This window comes from Rhinoraja longicauda, chromosome 40 (assembly GCF_053455715.1).
Source record: "Rhinoraja longicauda isolate Sanriku21f chromosome 40, sRhiLon1.1, whole genome shotgun sequence".
Taxonomy (NCBI): domain Eukaryota; kingdom Metazoa; phylum Chordata; class Chondrichthyes; order Rajiformes; family Arhynchobatidae; genus Rhinoraja; species Rhinoraja longicauda.
This window is the reverse complement of record NC_135992.1, coordinates 13,408,734-13,424,560: the sequence shown is the minus strand read 5'-3', so window position 1 is coordinate 13,424,560 and position 15,827 is coordinate 13,408,734. Positions and strand designations below refer to the sequence as shown.

Here is a 15,827-nt window from a genome sequence, read left to right as displayed (position 1 = left end):
TTGATGCCCTACAGCGCTTGCAGTGCCAGAGACCCGGGTTCGATTCGGATTATGGGTGCTGTCTGTACGGAGTTTGTACCTTCTCCCCGTGACCACGTGGGTTTTCTCCGAGATCTTCGGTTTCAACCCACACTCCAAAGACGTATAGGTTTGTAGGTCAGTGGTTAATGTGCGGGGATCGCTGGTCGGTGCGGACCCGGTGGGCCGAAGGGCCTGTTTCCGCGCTGTATCGCTAAACTAAACTCAATTCACAATTTCTTTCGTCTGGGAGCATGAATGATCCAGAGGCTCATACCAAAATAAATCAAGGATGACATTCAAGTGAAACTACTTTTTAGGCTGTTCTATAATTAAAGTAACCAAGGCAAGGGGATGTTTAAAAGGCTAGTCAGTTTGACATTTGCATCATCACCCATCTGAAGAATAGCTGCACTCTCTATCCTCTGTTGAGATTGAACACACCTTAACTGTACAATTTATTGTCGTTATGACCATTGCCATACCAAATTATGACAAGAAGTATCAAGGCTAGTGGTGTAAAGCTCCCAAGTCAAAAAGAGAGAAACTGAACACCATTTTAAGCGTAGGATTCAAAGCATTATCCTGGAGGACAAGTTTGGAGAACAATTTGCAGACTTTGAGGTTTGGCGACCAAAGATCAGTTGATTAATGGGCAGGCCCAGGAGGCCAGAATGATCAGGACCGATATCCCAGAGGTATAGAACTGGCAGAGACTAGCGACAGAAGGATTGGGATTATGGGAAAGATTTAACAAAGAGGAAGAATGCTTTAAACCAAGGAATTGCTCAACACTTTGAATGATGCAATTGAGACAGTAATGCAAATGCATTGAGACTTGGCGGGGAAGGTTGCAAAATATCTTCAGGCTGTTTGATGACCATCGGGCACCAAGGTGGCCCAGTGGTTGAGTTGCTGCCTTCCCCGCCAGAGACCCAGGTTCTATCCTGACGACCGGTGCTGTCTGTACAGTGTTTGTACATTCTCCCCATGACAGCGTGGGTTTTCTCCGGGTGCTCCGGTTTCCTCCCACACTCCAAAGATGTACAGGTTTGTAGGCTAATTGACTCGGGTAAAAATCGTACATTGTCCCTAGCATGTAGGATGGTGTTATGTGTACGGGGATCGCTGGTCGGCGTGGACTTGGTGAGCCGAATGGCCTGCTTCCCATTTATTTCAAGAGGGCTAGAATACAAAAACAAGGATGTAATGCTGAGGCTCTATAAGGTGCTGGTCAGGCCACATTTGGAGTATTGTGAGCAATTTTGGACCGCATATCTGAGGAAGGATGTACTGGCTCTGGAGAGGGTCTAGAGGAGTTTTACAAGAATGATCCCAGGATTGAGTGGGTTAGCATATGATGAGCGTTTGACGACACTGGGCCTCCACTCGCTGGAGTTTCGAAGGATGAGGGTGGGACCTCATTGAAGCTTACCGATTAGTGAAGGGTTTGGATAGAGTGGATGTGGAGAGGATGTTTCCACTAGTGGGAGAGTTTAGGACTAAAGGCCAGCCTCAGAATTAAATGACATTCCCTATGGAAGGCAATGAGGAGGAATTTCTTTAGGTCAGAGGGTGGTGAATCTGTGGAATACTTTGCCACACAAGGCTGTGGTCAATGGATATATTTAAGGCAGAGATAGACAGATTCTTGATTAGTTCTGGTATCAGGGGTTATGGGGAGAAGGCAGGAGAATGGGGTTAGGAGGGAGAGATAAATCAGCCATGATTGAATGGGCAGCATAGGCATGATGGGCCAAATGGCCTAACGCTGCTACTATCACTTATGACCTTTCCGCGCAGTATCTCTATCTCCAAAATTGGACCTCAAGCTTACCGGGAATGAAAAGGCCAACCAGGAGAACATTGGAATGGCTGCACATAAACACTTCGGTCAAAGGTTCAGGAAAATATGATCCCAAGGAGTGAAGTCCGTCAGTTTAACACATGGAAAAATGAACAGGACCTCAAGATTGCCAACTGTCCAATTTGTTTGCCAAATACAAGCCCAGGTTTTGAAATGCTAAAGGATGCAATAGTATCACAGATGTCCAATTGAAATGGTTGAAAACAGTTATGAGAAATTCTCAACCTTTATTTAAGCAAAATTATACAAAGCAATATAGTTATGCAATTACAAATTTCACGTTACACCATGTTCATTTTTAAATTCAAAAAAATATTTTTTAAATGTTGCAATTAGTGAGTGGAGACTCATGTTAATGAGGTAGTCACTTATGATGCCGGTATTATTAACCCAACAGTTCAAGTTGAAAACTTTGACAACATGGAAAGACCATTTGTTCATGAAGCCAATGCTATTGCATGCCCATCCCTGAAGCTACTCAACGTGTCTGCTCATTACCCCGACAATACAGTACACAACAGCAGTACAGAGGCCCGATGTGTAGGAGGGAGCCGCAGATGCTGGTTTGCACCGAAGATAAGACACAACATGCTGGAGTAACTCAGCGGGACAGGCAGCATCTCTGGATAGAATCTCTGGATCTTTCTAACCAGAGATGCTGCCTGTCCCAGCTGAGTTACTCCAGCATTTTGTGTCTATCTTCAATATAGAGACCCAGTCTATCCTGCAGTCAAAGGCCTTTTGTGCAGCAGCAGTCTTTAGAGCTGGAAATGGACAGGTCAGATCAGGATGGTCAGGAAATAATAAAATCAATATTCTTTTTTTTAAGGCACATCAGTTCCTTTTTACAATAAAATTCAACAATCCACAGAACATAAAGTAGTGAACGGCAAACCAACAACAATGATGAATGAATCACTGCAGGATAGTGACATCTTATTATCCAATGGCAGAATGTACGCCTGCAAATAAAACCCCACTGACCAGCTAGGTTGAGACCAGTGCTTGATTGAGACCTCAAGAGTAACAAGGCTTGCATTGAAAAGCATGATTCATTCGATACTAAATCTGGCTTTGGTCTTCAGTGTACTCTCCTCCACTAAACATGAGTGCAGCAACAGTCTCTGTTTACAAGTACATAATGTTTTAAAGATAACCTTCAAGTCCACCGCACATTTTTCTGGTCTCCTCATGGCCAGTAGTTAATGGCAACATCTCTGGCCCTCTCGACTTCATTGAGGGATTCCGCTGGGACTGAATGATATCAAATCCTGGAGGACTGCTCCAAATGGGTGAACTAGCTGGTCCTCTCCACTCGCTCCAAATGGGCTCATGTAATTGCCGTCTTTCTGCTTAAAAACACAAGAGCCGCGAAAATTGAATATGCTTTCAGTACCCAAAAATAAAAATAGGTTCCAAAATAAATCCAGCTGATAAGTTAAACCCACAGACATTTGCAGTGGAAACCTCATTGAAATTTACTGAATAGTGAAAGGCTTGGACAGAGAGGATGTGAAGAGAATGTTTCCTCTAGTGGGAGAGTCCAGGACCAAATTCTAGACCAATTTCACCTCCGGGGATGAATAAAATTCTATCGTATCGTATAGGTCATAGCCACGGAATCAAAGGACATTCCCTCAGGAAGGAGACGAGGAGGAATTTCTTTAGTCAGCCAGAGGGTGGTGAATCTGTGAAATTCTTTGCTACAGAAGGCTGTGGAGGCCATCAATAGATATTTTTACAGCAGAGATAGATAGATTCTGGATTTGTACGGGTGTCAGGGGTTATGGGGAGAAGGCAGGAGAATGGGGTTAGGAGGGAGAGATAGATCAGCCATGATTGAACGGCAGAGTAGACTTGATGGGCCGAATGGCCCAATTCTGCTCCTATCACTGACGATTTTATGAAATCTGTGCAGCCACCAAGGACATAGCCCAGATACATCAGGGTTAATACTAGGACCAAGTGTGGACTCTGTGTCCAAGCTCTAATCCCCCCCCCCCTCCCTCAATAGCTGCAATCAGTCACACATGCTAATCAAATTCCAGCTGTAAAACAATTGAGCAACATCAGGTAGAAGAGAACACAACACAACAGCAGGACCCTGAGGCTAGGGAGGGAAAGACCGATGGTTTGAACATCTGACTGTTACTTCACACTTTCAAATTCAATAGCGAATCTCAATGCTAATTTGCAGTTAAAAAAAAGTTCACTGCAACAAAAATATTTCCCAAGTTACTTAGTACATCCATGTTCTTATTACATACAAGCTTCTATTTACAGCACTCCGTATAGGCGAATGGATTGTAGTTCGTGCAGAAGTTAAAGAGGTCACTTAAGTTACGGCCAAAGGTGGGACGGAGATAAGAGACTGCAGATGCTGCGATCTCAAGCAGTCCAAAGTGCTGGAGAAACACAGGAGGTGAGGCAGTATTCGGGGAAGGTATGAACAGGTCACGTTTCGGGCTGGGATCCTCCAAACATCCCGACCCCCAAACATCACCTGTCCATTTGCTCCCCAGGTGCTGCCTGTCCGGCTGAGTTCCACCAGCATTGGTTTACGAAGTGGGCTATTCAGGACGGACTAGAAATAAGAATAGCATTTGATTCTTGAGGCCGTAGTGTAATTTGGTTACGTTACGGCCAATTTGTATCTCATCCCCATCAGGCCATCTTGGTTTCATAACCCTGAAAGGTAACAACTTGTTTTAACCACAGCTTCACAAATACAGCTGAAAATAATAATAATAATAATGGACACATTTTCAAACCAGATAGAGGAGGCCTGAAAATCAATTTGCCTGCTGAACATCTAGGATACGAGCAGAGACAATTGCATATAGAATTAGTAATTATGGAAGCTGTTCTTTCCTTACCATTTTATGGACAGCAGTTGCTTTAGTCAACACAGCACCCACGGAATTTGAACAAGGAGTAGCTTGAACAAGTGTGGCCGGAAGGGAATTGGGACTCAGCAGACCTGGGGGAGGAAGCAAATGTAAATAAGAACAATTTCAACAGTAAAGAAAATATTTCAGTCCCAAATGACCAACTAATTTGTGTCAGTCAGATAGTTAAAATAGTTTCAATCCACTTTAGACGAACAACACTAACACTATTTTAAAAGGTAGCAGGTTTCAGCCTGTTACATTGAGTGCCATCTTGTGGCAAGTTTAAGAATAAGGGGTAGGCCATTTAGAACGGAGATGAGGAAAAACTTTTTCACCCAGAGAGTTGTGAATGTGTGGAATTCTCTGCCTCAGAAGGCAGTGGAGGCCACTTCTCTGGATGCTTTCAAGAGAGAGTTGGATAGAGCTCTCAAAGATAGCGGAGTCAAGGGATATGGGGAGAAGGCAGGAGCGGGGTAATGATTGTGGATGATCAGCCATGATCACAGTGAATGACGGTGCTGGCTCGAAGGGCTGAATGACCTCCCCCTGCGTCTATTGTCTACAGTCAAGGCAGGAATCTGAGATGTCTAACTAGCATTCCAAAATTATATTAAAGGGAGGGGAGAGAGAGTATCCCTTCGGTTATCATCTTGGTCAATTCACTTGACACAAAGCACTTCAGGTTAAAGAGCTCCCCTGAAGTCGAGGCCCCAGATGCCCAATACAGCAATAAATTCATAAGTTCTCGGAGCAGAATTAGGCCATACAGCCCATCAGGTTTACTCTGCAATTCGGTTTACACCAGCATCTGCAGTTCCTTCCTGAACATTAAGTCTACTTTGCCATTTAACCATGGCTGATCTATTTTTCACTCTCAACCCCATTCTCCCCATAACTCCTGACATCCTTAGTAATCAAGAATCTGTCAATCTCCATCATAAAAATATCCATTGACTTGACCGCCACAACAGTCTGTGGCAATGAATTCAAGGTTTCAAGATCAGTTTATTGTCACCCTCTGGCTAAAGAAATTCCTCCTCATCTTTCGAAAGGTATGTCCTTTTATTCTGAGTCTATGGCCTCTGGTCCGAGACTATCCCGCTCGTAGAAACATCCTCTCCACATCCACTCTATCCAGGCCTTTCACGATTCTGAAAGTTTCAATGAGGTCCCCCCTCATCGTTCCAAACTCCAGCAAATTCAGGCAGAGTGCTGTCAATCTCTAATAATTCAGCATCTGATTGTTTCAATAAAAGACAAAGCACTGGAGTATCTAAGCGGGTCAGGCAGCATCTCTGGAGAATCTTCTCGAGACTGATTGTGGCCGAGGAGAGGAGGGGGCATGACAAGTGATACACGGATTCAGGTTGGGAAGTGGGGGGGGTGTTTGATAGGTAGATTATTGGACAAAGGCCAGAGACGACGAGACAAAATGCGAGATAAGAATAGAAGAGGTGAAAATTGTTAAGCTAGAGGAAGGAACGCAGGTGAATGCAAGTGTCTCCAAATGGTTCAGACTTTCTTTTTGAGGCTTGGCAACTGGCTTTTAGAAGGATGAGAGGAGATCTTATCGAAACGTATAAGATTATTAAGGGGCTGGACACGTTAGAGGCAGGAAACATGTTCCCAATGTTGGGGGAGTCCAGAACAAGGGGCAACAGTTTAAGAATAAGGGGTAGGCCATTTAGAACTGAGATGAGGAAAAACTTTTTCAGTCAGAGAGTTGTGGATCTGTGGAATTCTCTGCCTCAGAAGGCAGTGGAGGCCAATTCTCTGAATGCATTCAAGAGAGAGCTAGATAGAGCTCTTAAGGATAGCGGAGTCAGGGGGTATGGGGAGAAGGCAGGAACGGGGTACTGATTGAGAATGATCAACCATGATCACATTGAATGGCGGTGCTGGCTCGAATGGCCTCCTCCTGCACCTATTGTCTATTGGGTCACTCTGGAGTGCAAGTCAGACGCTTCAGAGTCATTGGTGACAATTTCTGGGTCAAATTAAAATGGAATTTTGTGGCAATCCATGCCTTCCAGAAGGTTTGCGGCATCTGATATTCATGTGACGTCACTGCTCTGGAATATGTTTCGGAGGTTTGGCTGGCACTGGGAACAGTCCCAACACTGCTCTGTTTGACCCTGGGAAGCACCCTCTGACTGGTACGAGGTAGACAATCCCCCACCCCAAAAAAAATCACTTCAACAAGAACACATCCACATCCGACACAAGACATGTGGGAAACTGCCCCATTAATCCAGTTTAGAAATTAAGTCAAACCTTGCATAACTGGGGTTTCAGTTAAGTTGTTTAACAAGTTTCAGTGACCATTCCAGCTACTTCAAAGGTAGACACAAAATGCTGGAGCAACTCAGCGGGTCAAGCAGCATCTAGGGAGAGAAGGAATGGGTGACGTCACCCATTCCTTCTCTCCCGAGATACTGCTTGAACCGCTGAGTTGCTCCAGCATTTTGTGTCTACCTTCGATTTTAACCAGCACCTGCAGTATTTTTCTCACCAGCCACTTCAATGTTGGTTACGAATCAGGATAAAAAAGCATGGGGGTGAATGACATTTCATAGTATCTACAAGTTTATTACAAAGCCAGTTGACTTTGGTACCATTGTTCAGGGTTGTCTTTCTGGGGTTAGAGGTATGGAGCAATAACTACCCACTTTTGCTGTACAAGGTTAGTGCTCTAGATTGTGAATTAAAGGTTGAAGGACAGATACAAATTTCAGATTTCAATTACTGCAGAAAGAATCGACATTTAAAGTAACCCAATAGCACGATGAACTTACGCAAGGTAGAAATAATATAGCTTAAACTACACCATAAATATTACTACTTTCAACTTTCAATATAAATACTTCAGATCAATGTGCCTGCCCTACGACATTCGGCACGGTGGCGCAGCGGTAGAGTTGCAACCTTACTGTGCCAGAGACCCAGGTTCAATCCTGACTACGGGTGCTGTCTGTACGGAGTTTGTACGTTTCTCCGTGACTCTGTGGGTTTTCTCCGGGTGCTCCGGTTTTCCGCCCACATTCCATAGATGTACGAGGTTGTAGGTTAATTGGCTCCGGTAAAGACTACAAATTGTCTTAAAAGACTTCCGTAAAATTGCTCCGAGAGTTTCGGATAGAACTAATAGATTGTGGATCGATTGTGGATCGGCTGAAGGACACCTTATCTCTCAACTAAAAGGAACAAACTCCTAAATCCAGGTGTTCCACGCACTAACAACATTCAATTTACCCGAATGCTTGGTCAATGGCAACTCTCCCAGCGAAGTTGTGTGGGCACTGGTCGAGGGCTGCTCACACATAGGACTCGTCATTTCCACATCTTGTACTGAAGATTGAGTTTCTTCCGGTAGCTCAATGTCACCTGCCGAGCTTTCCTGGGAGCAACTAGACTTGACATCATTATGGAATGAAGACCGCATTGCTTCTGGCTTGCCGCGAGCACTCAACCTGGGCTGGAGATACGGCTCAAAGTCTACCTGGGGGAAACGATAAAAGTGTTAAACTTACTCTTGCAGATAATATACCCAGCCCTAAACAAATCAACACCCGACAACAAGGGCAAATAGTCACGTCATAACCCCTCCTTCCACTATCACCCCCTTACTCTTGGCTCAAAGCTTAAGCCGTGTTACTTACTGAGGGCAGAATTTAGCAGAGAGTCAAGTTGAAAACTGGATATCTATAATCTGCATGCCTATTTCTCATGGACACTTTGGGGATATAGTTACTAATGCAGGTATCTACCACTTGAAAATAAAACATTTCAAAATAGTCATTTACTTTTCACGTTCACTTTTACTCTCACGTCCATCAACCTAGCTCAGTAAAAGTCAAGAGGAGAAATGGTTGACCATCCAATGAACAAGTCTAAAATGCCATTGTTAAATTCCCTACCATGTTGGGTATTCTTTCAAATAGCTTAAAGACGTTAACTCGTAAAAGATTCCATCCAAAAAAGCCATTGTTTAATCTTCAATTTCTAGATTGACTGTCCCAATATATTAAGTGCACTAAAGCAATACAGATGCTCACCCATTTAAAAGCACGACTGCTAATAATCAATGGCACAGGATTATTAAAGTAACACCAAGTATATCGTTATGTCATGAAATTTAATCTTACCTGTTTTGTGCTCTTCCCAGAACAAGTACTTTGCTGTGCAGTGCTAAATAGAAGAAATCTTCATTAGAAAACTAAAGTTCATGCATATAACCACTAAAGTGGAAGCCAAGCAAATGGAAGTTTTCCCGCAAACTAATTTTCAATGTTTTCTAAAGTGCACATTACAAATGTTTGCAAAAGTAGTGTCTTCAAAAACCCCCCATAATTAACCAAAGTTGGAAGCACAACCATTTCATAGAGATTTGTGTGCCACAAAACATGCAATTTTTTGAGAAACCACAGGGAATGATTACAACTTTAAGCATTGGGTTGATTGTGGAATTCATGACCGTGTAACAGAGTCAAAGTATTTTTGTTATTGGGTAAACTTGCATGTTATCCAGATTTTTCTAGATTTTTTACTTGGGACAAGTCCAAGCTGCCCATTAATTTCACCTAAGTGTACCGGGATACAACACTGCTCTATTCCCTATAAAAAGTGGCCATAGCTCTGTCCTTTTCAGTTAAACTTTGATGGACACTTGGACCAATAGCTACAAGAAAATCTACATGAAGTATACATCATGGAAACAGGCCACTTGGTCCAACTTGTACATGCCAACCAAGTTGCCAACCCCGGTTAGTACCATTTGACTGTACTCTAAAGCATTCCTATCTTTTTTCATGTTCAAATGTCTTTTGACAGTCATAGTTGAATCTGCTTCCTCTGAAATAGCAGATATGGATTACCCTTCATGGAAAAGGTTGCCCCCTAGGTCCCTTCTAAATATCTCACCTAAAGCCGATGCTCTCTAGTTTTGGTATAATATAAGAAAATAACTGCAGATGCTGGTACAAATCGAAGGTATTTATTCACAAAATGCTGGAGTAACTCAGCAGGTCAGGCAGCATCTCGGGAGAGAAGGAATGAGCGACGTTTCGGGTCGAGACCCTTCTTCAGACTGATGTCAGGGGGGCGGGACAAAGGAAGGATATAGGTGGAGACAGGAAGATAGAGGGAGATTTGGGAAGGGGGAGGGGAAGAGAGGGACAGAGGAACCATCTAAAGTTGGAGAAGTCGATGTTCATACCACTGGGCTGCAAGCTGCCCAGGCGAAATATGAGGTGCTGTTCCTCCAATTTCCAGTGGGCCTCACTATGGCACTGGAGGAGGCCCATGACAGAAAGGTCAGACTGGGAATGGGAGGGGGAGTTAAAGTGCTCGGCCACCGGGAAATCAGATTGGTTAACGCGGACCGAGCGCAGGTGTTGAGCGAAGCGATCGCCGAGTCTGCGTTTGGTTTCGCCAATGTAAATAAGTTGACATCTGGAGCAGCGGATGCAATAGACGAGGTTGGAGGAGGTGCAGGTGAACCTCTGTCTTACCTGGAAAGACTGTTTGGGCCCTTGGATGGAGTTGAGGGGGGAGGTAAAGGGACAGGTGTTGCATCTCCTGCGGTCGCAGGGGAAAGTGCCTGGGGATGATCTAGTTTTGGAATCTACTACGGGGGGGAGAATGAGAGAAAGCATGGTCATACCATGGTCTGACCAGGGACCTTGAATCACAATGGCCACCTTGCTATCCCTTTACTCTTAACATATCTGTAAAATCTTAGGATTTTCTGATGGAATGCCCGATCCATTTTGTGTTGCCTGTTGATGGACTGGAGTATAATCATCAACAAGTTGGTCACTTGATTCTGACTGGCCAAATCTGATGAGATTTTCAAGACCAGGACCTTTATACAAACTCAGCACAAAGTAATCACTATCTTACATTTGAAAATGTATCACCTTCAAAGAAAAAATAATAATCTTGGGACCTATTGCTATTCAGATTTGCACACATCCTTTGCACACAACTCAAACACACCCTTTGTTGCCTCCATTCAATTGTACAGTTTGTTTCTTTTGCTTTCCCCATGATATAGGGTCCTCGTTTACCAAACCCAAGAGAATTGGTATTAGCAAGAGACTACCGCCTATCACAATCAGCGTTCAATGGACAACCGTATGTCAAACGTTTCCCTAAAATAATGTAAAAAGTTCAAGTTACAAAATCATGAAACCTTACCACTATTCTACCATGCTGCACAGCAGACATGATTAAGGCCTGCATGTGATATTATGGCTTGGAAGAATATCCAATTAGCATTACTCTAGAATAGGACCGAAGTAAACCTGCACCAATATGGTTAGCATTTAAAGAAAAATAGCAAGCGGAAAACTCACCCCTCTCCAGTCATGGTGACGTTTGTGATAACATGCGATTCTGTCTTTGTCACGCTATTAAAGCTTGCACGAGTCTGCTGGCTTGAACTCTTTGTCACATGCGACACAGGAGATGCAGGAGTAGCTGAACGGACCCTCAACCTGGTGAGACTGCGTTGGCCTTTTGATCTTTGCCTTGGTGTACATGTTTTAGGAGTCACTGGTTAAACATTAGAATTTCAAAGTTAATTGTTGTCACTTCAAAGTTCATGTAAATTCTTGTTGTCCATGCACCACTGAAACAGCATCGCACTCATTACCATTAATTTTCAAACTAGCTGCATAATTGCAAGATCATATCTTCAAAATGTCAGGGTTAATTTGACCAGCATGGAATTTCCTATTCACACAGCATTTGGAATGCCTAAACCTTTTTGGCAGTCAACATCTTTAAACATTGGTTTATGCTGGCAGTTCCCAGTCACATCATTTGAGTGAGGAGGGTAGACAAGGGAATGGCGAAAGAACACAAGTCACTGTAATCCTGTGCTGTAATTTGTTGCACAGATATCCAATGTCAATAGGTTAGTGTATCCTTTTACACCGTGCCCATATAAATGACTGTTTAATTGCCTCAAATGGATCAGTTTCCACCACCACCTCTTGCAGTATGTTTCAGGTAACCACCAAAAAAAGTTTTTTAGTTTCAGTTTAAGTTTAAAAACACCTTCTCTCAATGGACTGTTCAATCCTGACTGTGGGTGCTACCTGTAAGGAGTTTGTACGTTCTCCCTGTGACCGTGTGGGGTTTCTCCGGGTGCTCCGGATTCTTCCCACCTTCCAAAGACGTACAGGTTTGTAGGTTAATTGTCTTCGCAAAATTGTCCCTAGCGTAAGTAAGATAGTTAGTGTGCGGTGATCACTGTTCGGCGTGGACTTGGTGGGTCGAACGGCCTGTTTCCATTCCGCCTCTCTACACTAAACTAAATTCCCCTTTGCATCTTCCCGTGTTCTTACACAAAGGCATGCCCAATTTACAGACATTTGCAGTCAGCTGCGATGAATTGTGTGGAATGGATCTTACCATTGAAGTTTTTTGCAGGACTCTCCACTCTGAAAAACCCTGCGTCAAATACAATGGTATTACTTTGAGTTTCTTCATTGCTGGAGCCGGCCGTTTCCTGCTTCATTTTGGCCTTCAGAGCTGCTTTCACAGCTGCAAAGCGGCTCTTTGGGGCTGTGCTGGGTTTCATTACTTCCTCTGGTTTTGACCTGGCAGCCTTTTTCTAAGTGAAAAACATTTTGTTAGCAACAGCAGACAGAAATTTACCAAATCCATATAGTGACAGTTATTGTTGGCACTTGAAACTCCAACTTCAGAAAATCTTTCTGTTTTGAAACTGGTGTTACCCAATAAAGCTACCACTTAAAAATCAGGATTAACACAACTGCAAAAAATATATACTTAAAGACTGTATCACAAAATGCCGGAGTAACTCAGCGGGTCAGGCAGCATCTCTGGAGAGAAGGAATGGGCGACATTTCGGATCGATACCCTTCATCAGACTGATGTCAGGGGGGCGGGACAAAGAAAGGGTGTAGTTATACTATACTTAAAGACTAATACTTCCATGACAAGAGGAAAAATCCTGAGAGACAGCGTTTGATCAACTTAAGGACTGGCTGGTCACACAAATCTTTCAATGCAACTCTAACCTACAGCTCGACAAGCTTAGAATTTCATTTTTTAAAAGTCAGCGAATATTTTAAAAGTATCAGGGTAACAAAAATGTATTGGTCATAAGCAGAATGAACTGCAAGAACTTGTTTAATAACAACTGCAAGCTTCAAAACCGATCAACCCTACTGATCAATATTGAATTGAAAGATACAACGTGGAAACAGACGTTGGCCCACGCCGATCATCGATCACCCTTCTTGCTCAAGTCCATACTCCGCCACCTCCAGTTTAAATTCCATTTGGAATATTTTGGAGGACCAAGAACCCGTTAACACGAGTTCCACATTATCTCACCGTTTCATCCGTTGCCTATGCGCTTGGGCGGGGGGGGGATTTTACCCACAAACCCACGCGTCTTGTTCCCAATGTTGGGGGAGTCCAGAACAAGGGGCCACAGTTTAAGAATAAGGGGTAGGCCATTTAGAACTGAGATGAGGAAAAACTTTTTCAGTCAGAAAGTTGTGAATCTGTGGAATTCTCTGCCTCAGAAGACAGTGGAGGCCAATTCTCTGAATGCATTCAAGAGAGAGCTAGATAGAGCTCTTAAGGATAGCAGAGTCAGGGGGTGTGGGGAGAAGGCAGGAACGGAGTACTGATTGAGAATGATCAGCCATGATCACATTGAATGGCGGTGCTGGCTCGAAGGGCCGAATGACCTCCTCCTGCACCTATTGTCTTTGGAACATGGGAAGAACCTGGAGCTCACGATCATGGAGAGAATGGAAACTCCACACAGGCAGCACCAGGGGTCAGGATCGAACCCAAGGTCTGAGGCAGCAGCTCCATCACCCACGCCACCGTGCACTAGAAGGTGCAAATACTCTACATTTTCCTACCAAGTGGTTAACTGTGCTAGATTGTAAATGTCACACCCTTTACCTTGACCACTCTTTGGGGCAACGTGGTCTCCTCCCAGTTATTTGCTTGAATCTTCTTCAATCGCTCAAACTTCTTGATTACATCTTCAACCTAGGGAGAAATAACAAACACTGATAGTGATCTAAAAGCAAGATAGCAACAAAATTGTGGAGCAGCAACTTGGGTGGGTATTAAATACTGCAAGGACACCAGGACTATTGTTTTTTGCAACAAATACAGGCGCTCCTCACCTTCCGATGGGGCTCCGTTCCGAGAAACCCATCGGAAACCGAAAGCATTGTAAGTCAAAATGCATTGTAATGCACGCGATCACGTGGCCGGAAGTGAGCTGCGGCTCGCTACGGGTCTCTGCCGTTTGCACCATCGCAAAGTCCAACTATCGCAAGTCGAACCATCGTCAGCCAGGGAGCACCAGCGTATAGTTTGACTCTATTTTCCACCTCGATTAGTTTTTCTAACTGGATTTGTCAGTTTTGAACGAGAAATAATGGCTTGTCGTTTTTATTCAATTATTGTATATCGGGAGATTCAATTCAGAAAATTAATTGAAGTGTCAGCAACTTGTGACAATATGGGAGTTACATGGTATTTTACTCAACAATAAATCCAAGTAGACCATTGCTTGTAACACTGGCTTACTGAAACCTAACAGCAAACCAAGGGCGTTCTTGATCAGTTTGCACCTTGATCCTTTCTCTGCACATATCTGGCAATTATTCAGCATGGGAGTTTCTTGCTGGTGACGTTTTAATTGAAGAACTCTGATCAATTGCCCAGATAGTGTAGCGTTAGCAGTTGCCCGCTGGCAGGCTCAGGCCCTTGGTCAAGAGGCCCAAGTCGTATGCCTGCTCTATGATTTCTGCTGCAAGCGCGAATGGATGAATTAATGTCAACGTCAGGATTTTGTTTGCCCACTTTCCCTCACCCACCCCAGCCCCTTCTCCCAAGGAGTTGATCTCCTTGCCATTCATCATTTGCTATTTGTGGAATCATTAAACTGATAGGTGTTGAAAGAAATACATTCCAATATGAAGTCAAGTAGTCAACAACTTCAGGAGAGGAATGCAGAATCAGTGGATGGTGCCAGTCCCTTTAAAGCAAGGAAGAGTATTCACCTGAAAGTCCCAATCAGAATGCACAAGGAAAATCAGTCCAAATTAATCATAACGACTAAATTTTAATTTCTAATTTTAGTCACAATGTTCTGCCTGGGTGTTTAAAAACAAAGCCTTCAGATACCTGGAAGTAGACCATGTCCCAAAACCCTTCCAGATCTGCAGAGCTGACTTCTTTTTCACTAGTCTTGAACTCGCAGTTGTCAACAAGACCTCTGAATTGTTTGAATCGTTCAGCCACAAGGAGACGCGCCTGTCCCACAGATGTACGAAGCAGTTCCTTAACTGGGCAAAACAATGTGATGTGATTTTAAACTCATGTTATCCAATTTTTGCTGGGACGGACAAGATTTTGAAAAATTACTGCTGATTGACAAAAAAGCGGATAAATTACAGCAATTACACAATCGAGCAAACATACAAGCCATGAATGTTGGGCATTCAACCATGAGAACCTGGGGGAAAGGTGTGAACAAAGGGATACCAACAGTGAAATCAGCAGGATGACTAGGGTGGGGGAGGGACGGAGGGACGGAGAGAGAGAGGGAATGCAAGGGATATTAATCAATATTAATACTGCTGGGTCGCATGCTGCCCAAGCAAAATGTTCCATGCTTCTGAGAAAATTCACCAATTTCACAAAACTTTCAAAAACATGCAAGTTCAAATCTCAGGGTCCCCAATACTCAAACTCTAATGAAGTGTCAGCAACATTCATAAGTTTTGTATTTAGACGGCGTGCAAGCCAGCAGAAAGTAGGTTCTATTCAAGAAGGCTCATGGAAGTTGAGTTTGATGAAGTGCCATTAGATTCCAGAAAAAACAATTGCACTGCACTTTTGAAATTTAGAAGCAATTTTAGTTCAAATGGTAGCCTAGCCCAGGAAAAATCTATACCTACGCAAGAGTTTAATTTCATGAAATCAAAAGTGAATTTCATGGGGTCAGCTGCATCACTCCACACAAGAGATCCCTTTGAACA

The 15,827-nt window shown here is 43.5% G+C and overlaps 1 protein-coding gene across 1 annotated transcript in view; it reads right to left on the bottom strand.

The window, feature by feature from the left end:
* Positions 1–2,552: 2,552 nt before the first annotated feature.
* dlgap5 (discs, large (Drosophila) homolog-associated protein 5) overlaps positions 2,553–15,827 on the bottom strand; it is a 28,627-nt gene continuing 15,352 nt past the window's right edge. Inside the window, exons 10-17 of the mRNA XM_078430574.1 lie at positions 14,971–15,131; positions 13,732–13,821; positions 12,196–12,397; positions 11,133–11,331; positions 8,922–8,964; positions 8,029–8,275; positions 4,762–4,865; positions 2,553–3,237 (exon numbers count right to left, since the gene is read on the bottom strand). Of these exons, the coding sequence (XP_078286700.1) occupies positions 3,118–3,237; positions 4,762–4,865; positions 8,029–8,275; positions 8,922–8,964; positions 11,133–11,331; positions 12,196–12,397; positions 13,732–13,821; positions 14,971–15,131 (1,166 nt within the window). The 3' untranslated portion in view covers positions 2,553–3,117. The remainder of the gene's footprint in view (positions 3,238–4,761; positions 4,866–8,028; positions 8,276–8,921; positions 8,965–11,132; positions 11,332–12,195; positions 12,398–13,731; positions 13,822–14,970; positions 15,132–15,827) is intronic.